The 13,545-nt window shown below is 40.2% G+C and overlaps 1 protein-coding gene across 1 annotated transcript in view; it reads right to left on the bottom strand.

Moving 5' to 3' along the window:
• The window catches only part of LOC149179878 (signal peptide peptidase-like 1), a 73,489-nt gene that overhangs the window by 47,100 nt on the left and 12,844 nt on the right, over window positions 1-13,545 (bottom strand). The window contains exon 2 of the mRNA XM_089415832.1: window positions 107-307. Within this exon, the coding sequence (XP_089271958.1) occupies window positions 107-307 (201 nt within the window). The remainder of the gene's footprint in view (window positions 1-106; window positions 308-13,545) is intronic.

The following is a 13,545-nucleotide window of genomic DNA, read 5'->3' as shown; positions in this document are numbered from 1 at the left end:
TTCTAGTTTGTAAACTGAGGAATACCAAAGCACAATGAAGATGCCAAAGAAATATATTTTTAACTTGCAAGTTATCCAATTTAAAGTGCATGATGCTAATCAATACCAAATACAGAAGTGCGGGCTGTGGTAATCGTGTCAAGATTCCTGCAGCAAGAGCAGCAATCAGACCAGTCGCATATCCTGAAAGTGCATGCCAAACATACTTGCAGCCCCTCATAACAGGCAATTTTGTATCATCGCCAAGATCCCTGTTCTTTCGATAATCAAAACAGAGCACTAAAGCGAGGAGCATCCCTGGAATTGCCTGCATTGTGATACAATATAGAGTTTAAACAATGAATGGGTGGATGTGAATAAGATGCTCACTATATATGAGTCCTCACTTTTAAAAAACCGTGACATCCATAGCAGTACTATTCATAAGAACATTTGTACAAAAAATAAACTAAATAAAGCATTCAAACAAAATGGTATCATCCCACTAAAAATGCACCAACTATAACAACAGTCTGCTGATGGTTTAAACAAATTAGAGATGTTAAACAGTTAATACTGACAGGGCTAATGACAGGTTAAGAGAAAAGACTTCATTCTGGAGTAACAATGAAGTAAAGTAACTCTCTTTATTGGAGATCTCATACACAAAGTTTGGTGTACCTGAACAGGTATTGAAGATCTTATAAACAAAGTTTGATGTACCCAAACAGACCCAAAATGTATCTCATGTATGCAGTTAATCTCTTACAAGCATCCTATGTCCATTGATCAAGTCACTGTAATACTAAAATAGTAAACAGTTACATCATGGCCAAATATGACATGTTAGGTTCCTGAACAAATACCGTCTGATAAACACAGCTGGAATATGCTTTTATACTGAAATCTACTTGATGAAACATCTAAAAGCTTAAACCACCTGACTGCTATATCTTTATAAATTATTCCAAACAAAAATATAGACAAAAACACAAACAGATAATTGTTATGAAATACCTGAAATCTGAATTTTGGAATAAAACGTCGAATATTTGACAACAAAGAAGAACAACATTCAAATATTTGTGGAAAACCCTCAAAGCAGAGCCTTTATTAATATGAAAAAAAAAATGCTTCAACAATATATAGGATAAAATGGCTTTTCCTGCCAATGGGCGATTGGCTCACTGGTGCGGTGAACAAGTGTTATGCTGTCCACCAGGGTTCCATTCTCACTTTGATCTAAAGGGATGAGATCAGGTGCATGTCCTGAACAATTTTGGCAAAATAAATACCCCTCACAGTTCACACCTTACGCCAATGAAAATCTGCTCCATGGTGCAGCCACTCAAGGCACATTTTTTGAAGCATTACCACAAAATGCTTTCCTTGATAGGTTTGGATGTGAATCCATGCCTGTCCAAGAGGAATATGGACACTGCACTTGACCTAGGAATCTGTTTCTCACAGATTACCCACAAGAAAACATTCCCAAATATACTTTCCTATCAGGCATAATAGCCCGTCTAAAGCTTTCAGGCACATCTTTGCTCACTTGTCTTTTGCATGTCGGATAACCAACTTTACACTAAACTTTATTTTGTTAAAATTTCAAATTAATGCCACTAATTTTTGCTACACTAAAGCTGCCATTCAACCTTAAATTTCTCTTAAAACCTAGTAGGCTCTTCTCACTCCAAACTGAATTTTCTTAAATCCATGCAGCCTATAGACATGTGGCATGAATAGTTCAACGACATGTGAGGCTTTGTCAGTAGCACCCTGGAAATAAAATAGACATGTTTAGTCAATCAGTCGGCCATAACAAAGATGGAGATTTTCCCTCTGGCCTGAGGCAAACTGCTAAAGACAATGTTAATGGATTCTCACTTTTTATTTGGAATGGGCAAGGCATACATTAGTCCTGGACTTCTCACAGTCTCTGTTTTATTCCTCTGATAAGTCTCACATGAAGCAACAAAGATTTTTCACCTCTTCTTAGAGACCATTCTAAAAGAAATTACTCCTGTTGTTATATGTCTTAAAGAAGCCAGTGTGACCAGCAGCATGTGAGGAATGGCATTCTGCTAAGACCTTCGCTTTGATTTGGAACTAGGTACAAGGTATACATGATATGTCAATAAGTGTAACTCGTGTAGGAACTTCTTACACATGTAAGGTGTGAAGTGTGAGAAGTGGTCCAAGACAACTTTTGGTGACCACCTAGTAAAACTGGGAAATAATACCATCTTGTAATTTCACTTAGTAGATAAAAGTGAAAGATCAATTTCACTAGATCTCCTAACTCTTAATTATCTAAATGAAATATTCTAGAGATTTTCGGAATATTAGTGAGTTGGATTTGATCTAATCTTAGCTGTACATATCATTGTTGAGAAAAGATGGTTGCTCAGATTAAGGAGATTAATTGCTAAGATTGGGAAGATTAATTGTCTCACTCAGAGCATAAATAGAACAAGATAAGAGAAGTTGTATACACACATTTTTGGACATCAAAAAGACTCAGGAGATCAGAGAAAGATCAGCTGAGCAGATTGAAAGCACAGGAGAGGAGCCAAGGTCATATCAGAATCCAGATTGAACAGTGTTGTACAGAAATTCAGTAAAGTGTGGGTCTGAGTATCCAGCAAGCAGATAGAACAGATCTGAGTTACCAGCAAGCAGATCTAGAGCAGATCTGAGTGTCCAGGAAGCTGAAAACCTCAGTTTTGACGTGTCCTTGTAAGATTTGATCATTAATGATAAGCTGATTTGAAGGACAGAATTCTGTGTGTACTTGAAAAGTTATTTTGCTTCCACTGTTTATGTTTTCCAGTTATATGTGTTACTGTTGCATGTTCAGAATTTTTATTCTGTTATTAGAGTAATTCAAGATCTGAGTTACTTGAGAAAGAAACACAGGACAGTTGTCATCTTCAATTAGAAAAATTTTACATGGTATGAGAGGCTCATCTCTAATTGAGATCCTCAAGGGTTTACAACAGTAGATCAACTACCAGAATCAAAGACCAGCGGTGAGAGGGTTTCATTATTGTTGCCTGAAGGACTAACCACTCTTGCGGGTATATTTTTTTGTTTTATTTTCAGATCTGAAAAGTTTGTAAAATAGATCTCAGAGATGGCAGCAGCAAGTCTCAGATTTGAGGACAAATTAGATGGTGCCTCCAGATACTTGTCATCAAAATCCAAGGTAACACGGTTTTTGGAAGAAAACAATCTCTAAGATATCGTCAAGGATGTTATAATTCCATCTACAGATCTGCATGAATTGGCAGCACATAAAAAGAAGGAAGTGAATGCCAAAATTACTTCAAGAAAGGGTCACCAAACCCTGCCTCAGGAAAAATGACGAACTCTGCCTCAGGAAGGTCAAACTGTTTCACGGACAGTCCACCGAAAATCTGCCTCAGAATATATTCGGCTCTGCGGCTTTGTGACCCTGCAACCCTGCGGCTCTGCAGCCCTGGGCCCAGATTTCTTAAGCAATGTCGTCTAGCCAGAAAACCACAGAAACTGTCCTCAGGGATGTCCGAATTTTGCCTCAGGAAACCATCAAACTTCTGCCTCAGAGAAGTTTAAAATTTCTTCCTTATAATTGCCACGAATTCTGTTGTGTTTTTCAGATAATTGAATCCCACAATTCCCAAACCAGAATGGAAGATAAATTAGAATTTTACTAAGTTACTACCTAGGGTAGAATCTTTCACCGCCGACATTAGTAGGGGAAAAGGGATCTTAAAACCCTCAAAGCCACGGTTCAAAACAAACAGATGTATTTGATCCAATTTGATGATGCCAATTCAATTCCAGCTCTCCTCTATTTATAGATTTTTCCATGGACTCCCAAATGTGAGGGGTTGTGAGTGCAACCCCCAATTTTGGAGTTTTTAGCCCCAGCCGACCCAACTATTTCACAATGTTGCCCCAACATTGAAAAAATTGGGTTTGTACCCCTTTATCAAGACTATAGCCTACGGGGTCAGATAGGCTATTCCATCCCCCTTTAATCAATCAATTTGAAGAGGACATTATAGTCCCCTCTTCCCAAAATAGCTTGCCCTCAAGCAATTGCAAGTTCGGAGGCTGCAAAATTTGTCCTCCTAATTTCAAGAATGAGGACCTCTCAAATGATTCATATCTCTTCCTTTGATCACTTCCAATCCATCGATATTCATTCCAAACAAGTGATGTAATAGTCCCTGGCTCTTCTCCATATTCACTGCCACCATGAGTATTTGCAACTGCAAAAGCCGCCCTTAAATGCCTTGAAATGACTGTGCAACCCACACTAAAGTTTGGGGTGATGTTGATATTAAAGCTCAGATTAAGAGTGCCACCTTTTCCTAAATAGGGCAGGTCATACTGTGACTTCTATTGAGCAAATAATGCCCCCAAATACTCTTTATGAAGTTCCAACATATCAACATAAGGTCCTCCCATGTAATTCCTTACTATCTAAGGATCACTCAAGCCTGCAACCATTTGTGTAGCATATTCAGCCACTGTCCTTTTCAAATACTGAAGCTACAGCCTACAACAGTTCAACTGACATTTGAAGTCTAGTTCTAATTTCCTTTATTTTTACACTTTGAATGTCATATGTCAGCATTGATTCTGAAAGAGCTGATAAATTTGAATTTGTCGTGGATTTTGAAGATTTGGAAAAACCCTGAACTGGGTGGATGTTGCTCATATTACTAATTTCTCAAGATTGTTCAATCTTGCAAGTGGGAAATTTCTATCTATTGATGATTTACCATTAAGTGCAACAAGGCCAGTAAATGAAACACTGTTACCAGTCTTGCCTGTTCCTGTGAATGTTGGAAAGTCAGTGGCCAAACCATTAGAAGAGACGAATTTTCTCTTTGAAGATTGCATATTTTCCCTTGGGGAAGAAGCTCTTAATAAAGCTGAAGAATTATCACTGTCATGAAGACTATTGCTATTGCTCAATGAATTTGTTGTTGGGGATACAGTAGTGGATGTTTTTACTTTCGTGATATTTAATGCTTTGAAGGAGTTCTCCCGAGAAAAGATAGGCTTTGCATTTGAAATTAAAGAGCCTGAATATCCATTGGAAGCTTGAAAGGCCAACTTTTCCATTGGAGGTCCCACTTCAAAACCCTCTTCCTGCCTTTTTGGTAGACACTTGAGAGCTCAGAGTATCTTTAATTGCTCTCTGTCTATCAGGTCCTAACTTCATTTTGTCCAATTTAGCTGAAAGCCTAGAGTGTGATGTACCATAGTTATGTTTCCTGTTGGTCAAGCATGTCAGCTTCAACACCATTCTCAAGTTCGGAGGTGTCTCAACTCTCTTGGTACTTGCATTCTGCTGCAACTTGCAGCCTTCACACAACCAATCACCTTCAGGAACCTCATCTAACATACTTGGCCTACAATAAATGTGTTCAGCATCTTTCTTACAGATGTTACAGATCACGAGCATTTCTTCATAACCTATACCCCAACAAATATCGCATACTTTAACATCATCCCCCATTGGAAGAGGTCCACAAGATTTTTCGAGGAGTGATTGGCATAAAAGTGAATCTTTTGAACAGCTGGCCATTTCAGCGGGGTCAACATTTATGTTTGCTTTATCAAAATCTCCTTCCAATTTCATTTCTGCATCATGAGAAGTGTCTTCCTTAACAACTATTTTTACTTTCTCCCCAGGTTTTAGTTGAAGATCTGGGCCCACTTCAACAGGGACATGGTTTATGTAATTTCCAGATTCAAAACATATACCTGGCACACCTGATATGGCTTGAAACCCAGAAGAAAAATTACTTTTAACACATTCATCTCTATGATAATCTGGACCCTTGGGAAGGACTTCTAGCGGAACAAGTGCAACATCTTTAGCCTCCTCCAGAGTACTAATGGGGTTTTTGGTTGAAGAGATTTCTATAGGTTCTGGTGAACATGTCAAAACGAAATCCTCCTCCTGCTGACAACTTGAGAGTGCTTCAATCTCCTTGGTAGTTACAATGCATTGGCTTGCATTTGTTGCTTCAGAAAATTGTCCTGGTGATATTGAAAGGGGGAATGAAGAAAATGCTTCTTGTGAAATATTTTATTCACCAGTGTGTTTGTTTGAAGGTTCCCCCTTATGCAGGGAACCGGAGGAAGGATGGTCCGAAGGGCCATACTCAACAACCATATCCACATGTTCTACACCAACCAAAGACAAACTATATCCTGGAGAAGAATGGTTGCAATATCCATCTGCAAGTTGTTTCAATAGCATTTGTAGATGTCCTAACCTTAATGTTAGTATTGTGCAAAAGAAATTCATCCTTGCTACAATCCACCATATCATCAATCTTACCAAATGCCTCCTACCCAGAATGCATTTTTCCAAGTAATGCACTAGTGGTCACATCCTCAGTATCAACCATGCTGGGCAAACCACTCATTCCCTCTGCTAATGTAATATTTGTTTCTGTGTGTGATTCGGTATATGTTGCTGCCCAATTGCCTGTATTTTCTAGTTTAGTGGGATTCTTTATTATATCTTTAGCATTGCATAAATCCCCATTCAAGTGAATTCCTATCATTCCTGCACTTACATTTGCAGGAAAATGCAAATCTGAATCGAAACCATTGAAGTATTTTAATAACACAGATGCAGTTACTCCTGGCAAATCCTTTGATCGAGTTTTTTCATTAGCAATTTCATTTTCTACACTTATTAGTGCCATATTACATATGACCAGGCTCCTTTTATTCGAGGATGTCTCAACACTATCAAAATCTCTAGAGTCTGTTAGGGTCCTATGTCTAGGAATCTTGTTCATGTTAGCCTTTCTATTTATCTAAGGTTAATTTGTAAATATTAGTCATGATGACTTGACTATTACGGTTTAAAGAGGTTTAGATTTAGATCAAGTGTTATGTAAAGTTGTTTATTTTTGCTAAAGGTCCAAATGTCTAAAGTCATGAGGTCTCCTTATTAAAGGGTAATCATAAGTTTTGATCATATCATAAAAATCCTTGGTTATTATAGGGTAGTCACCATCCTTGGTCATCATAAGTGTTAGTTTTTGGTAGCATTGGAAGTGCTCTAGCCTTGAAAATTGGTGGAGAGGCCAAGGCACATGAGTTCTAAAGAACCCAGAAACTGTTTGGTGAAATTCTACCCGGATTGTATTTTATTAAAATAGTTAATATTTTTAAAGGAGTTCCTAAATCTAAACTTGGGGAAATTAAAATATTAATGTGTATTAATCAAAATATGGGTGAGAATAATCTAGAAGGCAGATCAAGTCATGTTTTAATCTTCGTCGTTGATTAGAGACTTAATCTCGGTCGTTGAAGACTCAACGAGAAAAGTATAAGATGGAGGCTTGGGGTTCATTTGGAAACACACACGGAGAGAACGAATTGATCTGGAGTTTGATTTCTGGGGCTAGGAAGCTGAGAAATTTGAACTAGGTGATAATTCAGCAGCAGAGGGGCAGAGAGAATCCGGGAGAAGGACTTTCCAGAGAATACTGACAAAGAGGCAGAGAGAGCTTGCAAAGAGGCAGCGCAGTAGCCAAGAGAGCTGACGTTGGGCCAGTCTGGGCCCACACAGCCTTGACGCAGAGCTAGAAGGCCAGTGCAGAGGGCAAAGTTGTCTGTCATGCAGAAGCCGGAACTGTCGAGAACTGCCGGAACAGCCGGGATAGCTGATGCAGAGCGCAGAAGAGGTGATGCAGGGCTGACGCAAGGCCTACGCATGGCCAGCGCAGAAGTACCCGAGGTTAGCCAGTGTTGTTGCCGGATTAGCTGGAATTCTACCGGGTGAAGTGAGGTAAAACTCACTCAGATTTTCCGCCAGTATTTTCTCTGTAAAGGATTGCTAGATGAGCATCCTAGATTTGTATTCAAATATTTCTCCTGCATAATAATAAACCCTCAGAATTGCTGCACCGGTTTTCCCGCATTGGGTTTTTCTGGGGACTATTGTGTCCAAAAATAAGTGTGTCCTATGTATCTTGTTCTTTGCTCTGTTTTTTGTTTCATGAGATCAAATATTTAATTAGTGTAGGCTGCAGAAGTAATTTGCTTCAGTATTCAGAAGAATAACTTGATTAATGTAATTTAAAAAATCAAGTAGGTGAAGTAGATTCAAATTTTTTACAGTAGGGGTTCCTTCAGTGTAGGAATTTTCACATGGTATCAGAACATTGATTTTGAAACACGTAGAGCAGATCCAGTGCTGAGCAGTGAGGCCAAAAGCTGCACTTACCAGCAATTCGAGTTCCCTTGAAGGGATTGCGCAGTCCTTGCCCGGAAGCAGATCCAAGGAAACCTCTCTTTGAGTGAGATGACGCAGAGGTATGATTTCCAGTTCGTGAGTTTGCAAAGGCAGAGGGAGTGACGCAGAGCCTCAGCGCAGTGCTTGAAGGGCACAGTTTCTGTCGAGCAGAAATCCACTGGAAAAGAACGAAGACACGTAAAATGGGAATTTTCTCCTCGGAGAACTTTTTGCCAAAAAAGTTCGAATTTCTCACGTGCTGGGCAACTGAGCAGTACTAAAGCAGTGACTAAAGGAGTCAATTTGTCAGTGGGGTGAGATGGCATCGCATGGGCTCAGAGATCAGGACAAGTTGGACAGAGCCTCCAACTATGTCATATGGAAGACCAAAATATTAGTTGTTCTGGAGGAATATGATCTAGAGGCCTACATCAAAAGTGTTGTAGTTGTTCCTGCTGACAACGATCAAAAGAAGAAGTACAAGGCCAAGCAGGTGAAGGCAAAGAGGCTCATTCTCAATGGAGTTCGAGATCATGTGGTCTCACACTTGCAGGGCAAGGATACAACCCGGGAGATGTGGGAAGCCTTGTCATCATTGTATGAAGGCTCTTCTGAACAGCGGAAGATGTATTTAAAGCAAAAGTTGCAACAAACCTTGATGCAGAAAGGAGAAGGGGTGAACCTCTATCTTCAACATCTTCAGGACACCAGAGACCAACTTGCTGCAGTGGGGTCCACTCCTCAGCCAACTGCGATGGTGAGGATAGCCTTGAATGGAGTCTCGAATGAATGGAAAGTTTTCATCCAAAGCATATTGGGGCGGCTCTTCAACAGGAGGAGTTAAGGAGGGACCTAGTGAAGGTCAACCTCAATGGCAGCAGTGGGAGTGGCACAAAGACGAAGGAGGAGGAGGAAAACACAGCTCTAGCATCGAAGGGACAGCAGAAGCCGAAGCGAAAGAATGACATTTCGAAGGTGAAATGTTTCAGATGTGGCGAGATGGGTCACTTTGCATCTCAATGTCCTTTGAAGCAAAAGGATAAGGACGAGAAGCATGATCCAAAGGTTGCAGCCGCGAAGATAGACGAGGAAGAGTATGCCATGAGTGCCCACGCATCTCCAGGAGGGAGATGGGGCAATATTGAGCTGTAGTCGGGAGGACTACATGTGGGCAGGATCCTTAAGGACTCTTGGATCAATTCCTTGCTACGGGAGCCCAAGATTCAACAGTAGTGAGATGGAATTAGTGTCAGAGATGCAATGGAGTGTTTAGAGGACATATGCAGTGGCTTGGGACCATAGACTGATCAACGCAGAGTAAGGTTGGCAGCAGTGCAGTTGGCACGGTGCAAAAGTCAGCAGCAGCACAAAAGATTCAGAGGATCAACAACAGTTAACTTCAGCCAATTTTGGATGTTTTTCAGTTGCTTTTCTCAGCCATTGAATTGCAGTACAGATGCAGTGTTAGCAGTGGCAGTGCTAGTAGCATAGCAGATGCAGCATTTGAGAGGGAGTTATAGTAAAAATACAGCAGTGGCAGTGGCAGTGTCATGGGCGGCAATACATTGGCAGCAATAGCATAGTGTTGGTGGCAGCAGCAGTGCAGAAAGGAGGTGCTTCAGAAACAGAGCAGCATATAGGTGGATATTATTGCTAGAGCACTTTCCTCGCTAAGAGGGAGTGTTAGCTTTTGGTAGCATCAGAAGTGCTCTAGCCTTGAAAATTGGTGGAGAGGCTAAGGCACATGAGTTCTAAGGAACTCAAAAACCATTTGGTGAAATTCCACCCGGATTGTATTTTATTAAAATAATTAATATTTTTAATGGAATTCCTAAGTCTAAACTTAAGGAAATTAAAATATTAATGGGTATTAATCAAAATATGGGTGAGAATGCTCTAGAAGGCGAATCAAGTCGTGTTTTAATCTTAGTCGTTGATTAGAGACTTAATCTCAGTCGTTGAAGACTCAACAGGAAAAGTATAAGATGGAGGCTTGGGGTTCATTTGGAAACACACACGGAGAGAACGAATTGATTTGGAGTTCGATTTCTGGGGCTAGGAAGCTGAGAAATTCGAACTAGGTGATCATTCAGGAATCAGCAGTAGAGGGGCAGAGACAATCTGGGTGAAGGACTTTCCGGATAATACTAACAGAGAGGCGAAGAGAGCTTGCAAAGAGGCAATGCAATAGCCAGGAGAGCTGACGTTGGGCCAGTCTGGGCCCATGCAGCCTTGACGTAGAGCTAGAAAGGCCAGCGCAGAGGGGAAAGTTGCCTGTCATGCAAAATCCAGAACTATCGGGAACTGTCGGAACAATCGAGATCACTGACGCAGAGGGCAGAAGAGGTTACGCAGGGATAACACAGGGCCTACGCAAGGCCAGCGCAAAAGTAGTCGGGGTTAGCCAGTCTTGTTGCCGGATCAGCCAGAATTCTGCCAGGTGAAGTGAGGTAAAACTCACTCAGATTTTCCGCCAGTATTTTCTCTGTAAAGGATTGCTAGATGAGCATCCTAGATTTGTATTCAAATATTTCTCCTACATAATAATAAACCCTCAGAACTGTTGCACCGGTTTTCCTGCATTGGGTTTTTCCGGGGACTATTGTGTCCAAAAACAAGTGTCCTATGTATCTTGTTCTTTGCTCTGTTTTTTGTTTCGTAAGATCAAATATTTAGTTAGTGCAGGCTGCAGAAATAATTTGCTTCAGTATTCAGAAGAATAACTTGATGAATGTAATTTAAAAAATAAAGTAGGTGAAGTAGATTCAAATTTGTTGCAGTAGGGATTCCTTCAGTGTAGGAATTTTCACAATAAGTTGGTCACCTAAGTTTAGAGGTTAAGTCTACACCAAAGCAATCATGAGATGGATTATGCACAGAATCGAAGGCTGTGGTGAGTTAGTTTGAATGTCATTTCAATGACAGGTTATGATCTCAGCAGGAAGATAACGGTCAGAAGGGCAGTCCTTTCCTTTTCCCAAGCACTGCGTTTTCAAGAGGTGTTGCGCATTCATAATTTCATTTCCATTCACGATTATTGCCATCATTTCCGCTCCAAGTTCTTTTGCAAGATTATTTGAACTTTCCACATTGCTCAGTTCTTCTCCATTTTCATCAGAAGTCGTGGTTTGCTCGTTTTGGTTCGCTGCGAAAGAGAGGTAGGGGCGCTACAAATCCACATAGCACTGCAATTCTCGCATACCAGTGGTCGACCTTTCTTCACAAGTGCAAATCCAAGTCTAACTTTGTTCCTCAGTCCTAAATGAATCCTCAAATCGCATGTAGGAGCTAGAAAAAACCGTAAAAAGCTTGCAAGAGATAAATTCATCGTTGTTTCCTTTTTGAAATCGCTGCGTTTCTGCCTTTTGCACTGTGTTTTTATCCTAGTCGCTGCAATTTCACATAGTGGTCTATATTTCGCATTTGTCGTTGCCAAATCCATGTTTTTCTCTGTGTAGCCTCCACATGCAATGTATGCCATGCTCTTAAAACTAAATTGAAGCTTCTTGCCTTAGTGTTTATGCTTAAAAGTCTTAAAAACCCAAATATCTTGAGCGTTGTGTTTCTGCCTTTCTGCGTTGCAACTGTCCCATTAAGTTTCTCTGTCAACTGTTGTGAATTTGCAAGTTTTAGGGTTTTCCTGAGAAAGTTTACAGTGTCTAGTCTTCTGTGTAATGCTTGTTGTCTCTTAAGTCATCATCAGAGGTTTAAAATATCATAACTCCTCCACTATTACACACAACAAATTGCTTATAATCCTAAACTATTTACTGTTGCAAGAGCAAAATCATGTCAACTCCAGAAGACAAGAAGCACAAGGGAGGTGCCATTGTTCGATTTGAGCCACAAGATGTCACAGTTATCAATGCAGACCCAGCCATCAAAATGGCTTTTGAGCAGGTGGGGTGTATGAGGTTTTGTGAAAAGATTCAGGGGTATCATTTACAATTGACTAAGGAGTTTGCCAAGGGTTTTGATGGTTTGCAAGAAAAGGTGGGGACACTTACTTTTCTAGTCACAACCCAATCAATAGCTGAGGCCACTAAGATCCCTTTGAATGGTGAGGAATGGTTTAAGGGTATGGAGTTTGATCTGGTTCATTTCAAAGATTTTCTCAAACCAAAATACAAGAAAGGGTATGGGTCTGTTGTTCCAAGAAGCTATCTACAAGACCACCATAGTAAACTATTGGAGGTGATTCAAAGGTATTTCACATGTGAAGGGAGGTTCTAGTAAAGTTTATCACTATCATATTAGGCTCCTAATGCATTTTACAAGTAAAAAACCTTTGAATCTTCCTTATTACTTGTTTAGGAGTCTTTGTAAAATGGCTGATAGAGTTCAAGCCAAAGGGAGTCCTATTGAACCTAGTTTGTTTCATTTCTCATTAATTAAACTGTTGGTGATAAAGGAGCTTGAAAAGAAGGAGCAGTCATGGCAGGACTTTTTGGTTTCTTCAAGGTGGGTAGCACAATCTTCTAACAACCAGAGGACCAAGAAAGATACCCCATCAGTTGTAATCAAAGAGGCCTCACCTGCAGCAGCTAGCTCGGTCAAAAAGCCTTTGAATAAGAACAAATCAGTTGATAAAAGGAGTGCTAAGAAGCTTCACTTCTCACCTGAGGTAGAAACAGTGGTTAGGGTACCGAGAACAAGAGCTTCAACCAAGAGATTGCTTGTAGATCCAACACCTACACCTGTTCAAGTTGTTGAATCAGAAAGTGCACATGGAGAAATAGAAGTTGATGAAAGGGATCAGAAAATCAAAGACTTGCAAGATCAGTTAGACAAGGCTCATCTGACAATAGCATATTTGCAGCAAGAAAATAGAGAACTTAGGCATAAAGTATCACAAGAAGTTGTTCAGCCCAGTGAAGGAGAACCATCAAGGAAAACATCGGTACATGTTGATAAAGGCAAAAGCAAACAGGTCATTGATGTTGAAGAGATAAAGGAGACAGTTGAACAATCAAGGAGACCTAGAACTAGGTCTGCTGCCAAGGTGCAAATGCAAATAAAGGAGACTATTCATCCAGAATAGAGGGTGGTGTTTGATGAGCAGAAAGAGTTTGAAAAACTATTGGAACAACTTGAAGGAGTTCAATAGCAGGTAGATCAGCTTGCAGAAAAAGATCACAGGGATAAGTTGTATTTGTTTAAGCAGTTAGAAGTTGTTGAACCTGTCCTTGACAAAGCTAAATACAAGTTGAAGTGGACCTTGCCTCTGCATAGGAAAGTGAAAAGTTTGTATGTACAGAATTTGGTGTTAAAAAGAAGACTCAGATTGGTAAAGCAGAAGC

The sequence above is a fragment of the Pinus tabuliformis genome, chromosome 3_2 (assembly GCF_031772625.1).
Source record: "Pinus tabuliformis cultivar Carrire ecotype Pingquan chromosome 3_2, CPIR1, whole genome shotgun sequence".
Taxonomy (NCBI): domain Eukaryota; kingdom Viridiplantae; phylum Streptophyta; class Pinopsida; order Pinales; family Pinaceae; genus Pinus; species Pinus tabuliformis.
This window is presented reverse-complemented; position numbering and strand designations above follow the sequence as displayed.